Source organism: Pundamilia nyererei, unplaced genomic scaffold (assembly GCF_000239375.1).
Source record: "Pundamilia nyererei isolate P.nyererei 1_Seehausen unplaced genomic scaffold, PunNye1.0 scaffold00063, whole genome shotgun sequence".
In the NCBI taxonomy this organism is placed as follows: Eukaryota; Metazoa; Chordata; class Actinopteri; order Cichliformes; family Cichlidae; genus Pundamilia; species Pundamilia nyererei.
The window spans coordinates 1956661-1966574 of NW_005187464.1; the positions used below are offsets into that span (position 1 = coordinate 1956661).

At 38.4% G+C, this 9914-nt stretch overlaps 1 protein-coding gene across 1 annotated transcript in view; it reads right to left on the reverse strand.

Annotated features, from left to right (window-relative positions):
* Window positions 1–4196, reverse strand: part of sppl3 (signal peptide peptidase 3) — a 39841-nt gene extending 35645 nt beyond the window's left edge. The window contains exon 1 of the mRNA XM_005735304.1: window positions 3647–4196. Coding sequence (XP_005735361.1) covers window positions 3647–3672 — 26 coding nt within the window. The 5' untranslated portion in view covers window positions 3673–4196. The remainder of the gene's footprint in view (window positions 1–3646) is intronic.
* Window positions 4197–9914: the final 5718 nt, after the last annotated feature.

Below are 9914 nucleotides of genomic sequence, written 5' to 3' on the forward strand. Positions count from 1 at the left end.
GTTTGAACAGAGCACCTAATACTGCAGCAAATCTAACATTTCCAGCACACTGCAAATTTATTTCCTGCTGTTCACTACAAGTGAGAAAAGCAGAAAATATCTCAACCAGATTGTTCCAAAACTGTCCTAAATTTGTGTTTGAAAACAGCTTATGTCTACAAACACTATGATATTCTGCCCTGATGGTTGGCTGTGCACACTGTAGTAATTAAAATAAATCTCAGGTTGGCTGCAAAGCAAAAAGAAAATTTAGTGCGAGCACACAAGCTTTGAGATTCAACTATAATTCCACATTTACTCATTATTCATCTCTGAAGCGCCTCAGTGACATTTAAGCTATTTCAAGCACAATAGATAGTCACGGTCTAATGTTTTTCTGCTGAGCTTGCAAATCAACACAAGCAACTATGTATCTAAACCCCATTTAGATTAATTTCTTTTGAGGAGCTTGAGTTAAATCATAAATATTACAATAAATACACCTCTAAGCAGGAATCCTTATATCAACAGCTCTTCAGCCATGGTTAACACAAAATCATTAAGTCACAAAATGTACAAGGCTTTGTTGACACTACGTGTTTAAAAAACAAAACAGATTTTCCTTCTCCATGGACTTTAGCCTTTTAGCCACACACGCAGTTTTAGGTCACTGAAACTGGCCTTTTGGAAATCATGGGTCAAGAAATTCAGAAAAGGCATTTGCAGGGTTGGCAGTTTTTGACGTAGCAGAGCCTGTGGTTCTGATTGGCCGACATGGCTTTATGGTTTGTCCACTTGGCATGTTCTTATCAGTGCTTCTATTGTGTTTCTGTATGTTTTCTTTTTTCCCCTCTAAAAACTGCCTCTGTGGGTGTGTGTGGTTCTTTTCTTCCTCTTTTTTCCTCAAAAAAAATAGACTAATGTATGCAAATTAGACCAGAGAGAATTTTGAAGTGGCTGAATTTTCCCAAAATCCTTCTAGAAGAAAGTCTTGCCACTGAGCAGCCATCTGGGTAAAGCTTTGTGGCACTTGTTTGGGGAGTTAGTTTAAAGCAAGTATCTAATGAACTCGAACTTAAGCGGCAATTGAGACAAACTACACTCACAAATGAAATGTTTTAAATGATAATTAAATTATGTACAGATTTTCCCCAAAAGCAAGGGGTTTTCCCCCCCTTCCCTTTCCCTCCTCTCAGTTAAAATTTCATAACCATCTTTGCTGTTCTGAATAAATTTCAACCAGTATAATGTCTCTGATTCCTCTTTTTCACTCTCTTGGATGGAGGTTATCCGTTTTTCAGATTCCCTTTGTACTAAGCTATCTTCAACAAGTGTTAAAAGGTTGAGAATGAACAATACGTTAACACTGTTAAAGCAAGGCCTGGGGACAGATGATAATAAATATGTTCAGAGCAATCCCAGATAGCTTACCGATCAAGAGGTTGTTTTCCCAATAACATGTTAAATCATCATCATAAGCTTTTGAATTCATACTTGATTTAATCTGCATCACTATAACTTAAATATCAGCATATATAAAACAAACACATGCAAAATGGTCATGTGTAGGAGCGCACATAAAATAACCCCAAATCATTTTTTATGTTTGTAGAACAGTATAGATAACAGTGCACCTGGAAAATATTCTTAATTTGATCATATAATATAAATTTTGAAAAAAAAAATATTTGAATATGAATTTTCATAATTAAACGTGGAAATAAAAAAAGATCAGCCGTATGAAGACGTTGGGCTGTGAGGTTGATGGAGTGTTATCCACTCACATTACTGCAGACTGTGTGTCAAAGTCAGAACAGCTGTTTGGGGCATATAAGGCATGCCTGAATATTTCTATTCATACCTTTTTTTAAAAAATAAATAAATAATCAAACATAAAGTTAACCCTCCTCCCCTCCCAGTCAGAGATGATCTCAGTCCTATAAATGTAATTAAAAAAGAAAAATGATGGGGCTGTAATATTGTGAAGACATATTTCAATGTTAGTCCCATTTAAAGCAAAAGAATAAATGGACATTATCTGCTGTGTTACGAATCAATCCACTGATTTAACCACATCTGGAGGTAGTTTTGCTTGTGCTTTGATCAGATCTCATCGAGGTGTAAATCCATCTTGATCGGCAGTGGGTTTTATTGCTGCTGGGTCACATAAATTAGGCTTACTATGTTAATTAATCCTCACCAGTGCTTCGCTTATCTTCTGATATATCACAGCCGTTGACAAGTCAAACGGGATCATGAAGCTTGTTTTTTGGACACTAATTTGCATTCTGAGATCCAATAACATTGCACACAAAATTTATGACAACAACCCTTTCAAATATCAAGTTTCATTGTAAAAGCCTGTGGACTGGGTGTAGTCATAAAAATTGTGCATTAAAAAAAAATATACAAACTATTTTCTTTCTTTGGCCTCACATTTTACAGTGATTTGGACTTTTTATACAACACATTTACCACACAAACAGTTTGATAGACCACTTATGAAGCTAAAAGCACACAGTGGCACCCTGCTGGCAAAAACGTTAGGAAAAACTTTGTTTTATCTGCATTTACAGATATCGCTGTACTGGGAAAGACTTTTGCTCACTGATCTAAAACTGATGAAAGATATTCAATTGTGATTTTTTTTTAAAGAGCATGAATACTGGGATTTTCAGAGGCAGAAGGTGTGACATTAAATAAAGGTTAGTATATGAAATAAACAGTCGACTCGTACAACTCAATGAATGCACTCTCTTAGGGAAGACCCGGTTGGCTCGGCCTTCTCAGACTCAAAACAATCTTGTAGTAGACATGACACAAACACTTAATCTTTAGTTCATAGATCAGACAAGTATAACCTAGTATAGATTAACTAGGCCATAAGAAAGAGGTCGTTTTCGGAGACAACGCATTTCACTTATCACATCATCTCTGAATGATTTCGTGCAATCTATACTTTCGCCGACCACAAAAATTACTATGACACTATAGTTATATATCGTGTCTATACCTCGAGACCTGATGGTGCCATCTGTGACCGCCTATCGCTTGTCACTGTATGGAAAAACTGCATTTTTGTGACTTGACACCGATGCTAGCTTAGCTACAGCCGAACCTTTGTTATTGTGTGAGCAGCGGGTCGACGACGAATGCCAGCTAGCGCTAATTTGTTGGCACAGACAACAAACTAAGCCTTTTAACACTGTCATGAAACGCTGCGTTTATTGTGCACAACTGGGTTTACCAACAAAGCCAGCCGTACTCCAAAAAGCGAAGGAAAATTTTTAAAATGACCACCCCATTGTGCTTTAGCTATCAGCAGGGCAGCTAACTCGTTAGCATTTCCTTGCAACAGCCACCATTGGATTTAACCGATGCTGGACAATGTTAGCACGGCATCAGCTGGGGCTGCTCGTTAGCTAGGGCTAGCCAAAGTTAGCAGTTTAGCAAAAAAAAAAAAATCAAGCTGATGGAAAAATATCTGGATGAGTGACCTTTTGTTCTGAAGACGTTGATAAATGCATGTGAAGTGTCGATGTGAAGAGACAAAGGTTTCTGTATACTGACAGAAATACGGTTCGTTGGTTTAATGACCTATTGCAATCTGGTTTAGCAATAGCAACAGCGGCTACCAGTCGGTAGCGCAATGCCTGTACGCACTCACCAGGATGAGTAGCCTTGCTCCGCCATATCGCCAAAAACAGTGGGTTCCGCGACTGTGGCTAACACAGATTCAGGTCCCAGTGACAACCCGTCGGGACCCGGGAGATGTTTTCTTGCGTTTCCTTCACAATTCGACGTCTTAGCGGTTACTTTTTGGTGACAACATGGTGATACATCCCGGCAGCAGCTAGTAAGAACTAGCTGAATATCTTGCGGTTAAAACGACAGTGATGGTTTGCTATCGTTAGGTGGACTAGACAAAGCACCCCGAGAAAAAAAGACACAGCTGTTATTTTCGGTGGTTTCGCTAGTGTCCTGCTGTCACTCCAACCGAGAAGGCTCGGTCTCCAACGATGCTACACCCACAGTAAATCCATATTCAGCTCGCTGTATGCAGACTAAATTCGGATATTCCTCAAGTCTGCACCTCTAGCTGTTATGGAAGACGTTCAGCTTTGTTTTCTATGGCGAGTCCACGGGAGCGCGCAAAATCGCCCTACTGAAGAGGTTTACAAATAGGACGTGCACTGAAACGCTTTCATGCATCGAAAACGTTTGTAATGGTTTCCCCTCCCGGCAGCACTGCAGCCTATCATATACACAGCGATTGTGAAAGGCAACGAGTTGTTGCAATTAATTGCTGAATTATGTGACATACAAAATACGGAAAAAACGGGCCGTGCATGAATATTTAACCAATTTACTTTAGTATTATGACAAAAAATAAAATTGTAAATTAAATAAAAAATAAAAAAACTTTTTTCAGAGCAAATTAAATTGAATACGTGTGTATAATTAGAAAAAATTAATTCGTTTTAAGATTTTAAAAAATATTGTTTTGCATAATGCGACTCCTTTGGTGATTTTTTTGTTTTTTAAAAGGGACCAAAAGCCGATAAAAGAAATGTTCTGCGGTTATCAAGTTGTCAGGACAATATGTTGACTGGAAATGTGAATCACCCCATAGATGCCCTTTATCAAAATATAAATAAAAGAGTGTGCAACATAGCAATATTTACTGAAATAATCAAGTCAAATTTATATAAAAAATATATTGGGCCTAGTTCTTTGTTTTTTTTCTCAATGTTTATGTTCTCAATGTTTATGATGATGATTACGTAAATAAATCCATTTGTTGTGTCGCCCCCTCTGGCTCCTCAATGTAATAACCATAGTAGGGCATTCACTGTCGTTCCCCTTTTAGTGGTAAAAAAACATAAACTCCACATGAAGATTGGGACTTTGCAGGTGAAATAAAGGTCAACGTGTATTGGGCTTGACCAAGTTACAAGATCTCTGCTCAAACACTCAGTGACGTTATCCATGGGCGGACTTATCCGTAGCTTAATTTATAGTTCTGTGGCCAACGCCATTTCCTGCAATTATATCTGTGCTTCTGTGTCGATGGCAACATGTAGTTACACTTCTAGGGAGGTAAATGTCCAGTTACCACATAGGGTTTGCAATTACAATGTAACTACAGCACAGATTTAACACAAAAGTATAAATCCACTGTGAGTAAGCAAACAATGGAAGCATATGTTTGGTTGATGCTTGCCTACACCACTGGAGCACTGAAAGAAAAGTTAAGACTGGCTCAGCTTTAATTTCTAAATGTTTTATGTCAGTCATACAGCGGTAAATGTTGGGTGCCATTGTGTAACTTCATACTGCTGCCTTCTATTGTCCTTTCCTACTAGTGATACCACAGCCTACCCACTAATAGAATATTGATTCCCTCTGTGAACATGGAATGGAGATTTTATGGGAACAAAAACACTGCAATACCCAACTGGTCTAATGCCCAAATGGCATCCAAAGACCACAAAATTATTATTATCAGTCCTGTTAAATGTATAGCTCTAGTGATGGCATTGTCTGCCGGTCTTGGACTTTGGTCCAGGCTTTATAATTGTACAGACTGCCACAAAGTCTTGTGTAAAGGATGAACATTGGGGTTTTTCTTTAACCCGTGGCTGTTATTTTTTTGTGATTTGCAGTTATTGTATGAATTGCTCTGTTTTTGTGCAGACTTTTGTGAATTTCTGGAATTTCGTTTCTGTACCTGATTTCTCCTGTAGCCACATTTTGCAACAGTTAATTTTTCTCATCACTCACAATTGCAGTGACACATCTAGACTGTTTGTCCTTTTAAAGAACACAACAGTACACAACACATCTAAAAGATCAATGTATCATTAAAGCCAGGGTTTGTTGCTTTGAGAATGACACAAATGCTTTGTAAGAGTTTGTCACAATCAATACGCCAATCTGATAAAGATGCATTTTTGAGCAAATGTGCACAAAAGAATGCAAATTTTACCTTTTATCCTCTGGATAGCATATATTAGTAAACTGAATGACAATCTGCCCTTTAGACTTTGAAGTCCTCAAGTGGATATTTTGGCCAGACGGTGGTAAGAGAGGAAAGGTCAGAGGGGGTCACCAAAACCATTAAGGACTCAGTTCCCAGGACGACCATCAAAGGCCACACAAAATGTACAAACTGATGAGATGGGGTCTTAAAGGACAGATGTCCAAAATAGAACTGGCGTATTCTTTAGGTATCATGGGTGTGGTCAGGAAATTTGATGGTAATCTGCTCAGTATTTCTTGTGCTACGGTGGAAATGTTGGTTTGATGGGGATGAAAGAAGAATTAGGCAATGACTCAATATATTTGACATATCTCGTGGACATTATCTTTTTTTTTAGATACACTGTCACAAGCAGTTGTGCTGAAAAGTCCTGGCATTAGGCAGGGTCATGGCAGGGGTCTGATATTCACTAGGAATTTTCCATAGATATACTTTGGATGATCAAACTGTATTCAGATGAGTGCATGGAAACAAAACTACATTATATTATAATAATAATAAGCACATAAGCAAGGTGTTGACCTTATCTAACAAGACAAGACACATGAACGTGTAATTCACCAGATTTAATATAAGAGAATGATGGGTTGATGAAAGAAAAGAAAGGGGAACAGCTCATGACCCAGATCATAAAGCAATCTGTCAAACATGTTGTTGGTTCAGTAACAGAGTGAGCATCTACAGCTGCCAATAAAACTGGCACACTGACATTAATTTCATTGATGATTTTACTGCTGACAGAAGTGTTGCGACAACAATGCCAAGCACGCAGCGAAGAATATCTTTCCAGAACAGCCCGTTCCATTTTGACGATGGGAAGGGAGGAAGGTTAACCAGACTGAGAGATAGGGAAAGAAAAAGCAGCAGAAGTACTCATAAACTGTAACCATAAGTGCTACAGAGAGCTCACAGACCTGTCTGAATTTTCCTGGCATGCAGACAAAGAGGAAAATGAGCTGATTTCTGCAGCAATTTTGGATGAAACTACCTGTCTGACCTGCTGGGAAACAGCAGTGACCTCTTTGTCTTTGTGGGTCCTTGTTTCACGTTAATGTTTCTCATCTTCTAAACTTCTTGGGCATTAAAACCCTAACAAATACACACTTACTCTTCTCATACGAATTGCTGGAAACATTCACTGACACTCTGAAGGTCATACACAGTGTTCCCCTCATTTGAATAGATTCAAGCATGCAAATGTACATATTGTCTACCGAAAACTTGAAATTCCCTTGTCTTTGATTTTATCACTAAGAATTTGCATTTGGATTTGATTTTTGTTCATTTCTAAGTGAGCAACTTTCATGTTTGACTATATTTTTTTCTATATTTTCGTTTGTCTGTCATTCAGTTTGACTTAAACAACATTTATTTGAAGTAAACTAAATCTGTGTGTGGCTTGTTCATTTTTAGTAGTGTGTCTTGGAAAGCTAACTTGTTGTTATCAGTATTTTTTCTTATGTGATGAGGAAGTTGAGGATTGTGGTTATGCCAATGTAGACACTTAAAAAAATCAATTTTGAATATTAGGTATACACGAAGTGGCTGAATCCTAACACCTTACAACAACATAGGCTGAAAGAAGCTGCAGAGAACGCTTGAGAGAGTATGGCCTTCTGCTCATGTGTGTATAGTTTATGCATGACTGCAGACAGCTTTTAAACAAAGTACTGCAGATGATAATTTTGTTTGAGCTTCATGCAGATCAGTATAATTACTTCTGAACCTCTAAACTATGCCTTAAAAGTCTCCTATTTAGTTCTTGCATATTTGCAACACCCACATTCAAGCTGTCAAAATACATAGTTTTGACTGTACATATATTCATCAGAGGAAAATAAGATGCTTGAAAACAGAAGAAGGGAGGTTTTTCCTTACAAATACCACGAGGGGTCATAAATGGGGCAGTGGGATTCCCTCTTGCCAATGAGTGCTGGGATTACCAAAGTCCATAAAGAGCTTCTTTTCTTACAGATTATGTACAATCTGTTCTCAGCACAAGAGACACATAGTCACAGAATCAGCATAAAAAACAGCTGAAATTCTAGGGCATAATCGACCATCCTACATTTAACTGCCTCGTGAAATAAAACACGAGATTACCCCAGTCTTTCGTGAGAGCAAGTTTAGCCTTTCATTTCTTAGAAACCACTTGCTGGTTTAGTTTGAGAGGATGTTTTTTTTTCTTTCTTTCTAGACACCAGTTGGAGTGGTTTCGCTTTCAGATCGGGACTGACAGAGGCAAGAAGGAACTATGAGCTAACCTTGTAACACACAGCCTTTCAGCGAATTAATGTTAAGTGATATTAAATAACCTTTGCAACCCCAAGCACAATAGTTATAGTAACTTTAGATGTCAGAACTCTTAAATTATGTATTTTGGCGCCCGTAACCATGGCGTGCTTATTTACTGAGACAGACGTCAAACAGATCTTGCCTTGTGTAGTGCTTGTGATAAAAATCTCTGTGTTCCTTGAAATCAGGAGCTGTAGTCAAAAGCTTCCTGGAACAAAGGGGTTGCTATTAGTGACAAAATACCAAGAAAATGCCTGTAATTATAACAATTTCCAAGAACTACCTGGAAAGTTATTGTTAAATAACGGGCAGGTCCAGGTGCGGGGGCAATGAGAACTGAGATCTGATTGGTCCTTGAAGTGCCCCGTCCTGTCGCTACTTATTTCAGCATTTTATTGGTCGGACCCACGGTGCTGCATTGATGTCATGTGGGAATTGCAGGTTACTGATGTGAAGATCCCATGTTTACAACTTCAAAGAACTTTATTTGTAAATGGTGAAACTGGCAATTACCTTTGGGACTTAAACGCAGCACGAGATTGCACCGGCTCACGAGAGGAGCAGCTGCGCTCAACCCAAAGCTTCATGGTAATTTACCTTTCTGCGGTTTAGCTGGTGCTGTCACTGAACACGCAGTAGGATTGCTGAGCATTAGGTTTAACACTGTTGTTGCATAAACAGTTAAACTTTTGGACACTATGGGCGTGTACCAACAAGAATTGGGACTTAACAGGTACCACAAGGTTTGACTGTTTGACTGTTGGGTTCTCAGTTTAATTAATGTGGTTCACATTTTACATCACACCTTAGATTGCCATGGTAACTTTTCCTGCAGGTCTAATCTGCTCTGGATCAGGTCATGCTCAAGATGAGAGGAATGTACAATGTCAACCCCCACTAACTGATTAATTCCCCGTATATTAGTGTCACTATTCCTAGAGGGTCCCAGGAACTGGTTGTGTGAGGATGTGGTACAGGCTAGTTTTTGTCTTTGCTTTCTCCTGTTGGTTGCACTTTCAAAACAGTTGTATTGTTTTATAATCCTTAATATGGAGATGTGGTTTTTTTTGCTTGTTTGTTTAGTTTTTTGGAATTAATTTTCTTACTCTCTGATTATTTAACACCTCCATGTCTGCAGCTGAAAGAATAAGGTCGTGAGTTTAGCACATTAAACAGCATAGACTGCTAACTTAAGTAAAAACAGAATTTGGAGTCCCAGTCTCAGCTGTAGAGGTCTGTCACCTTACAGTGAAGTCTCACTGACCACAGTGCTTAAAGTGCACACATTAATACGGTGCCTTTTAATAATACAATGCCAGTGTACATCACTTATCGTAGAATACACACTCACACCCGCTGCTTCTTGTCTGCAGTAGCTGTGCTGTTTTTTTTAACCTATATGCTTTTTATGCTTTTTGTATTCTTCTAAAATTATACTTTGAGCTGATACTTTGAAATGAATATCATTCTGCTGCTAATAAACCTCTTTTATGTTAACATGCTGACATCTAGATTGAAAAACCTCAGGCTGACTTATCAAGTTCATACCGTTTACCTGATTACCGATGTTAGAGTATAAATGAAGCCATTTAAGGTA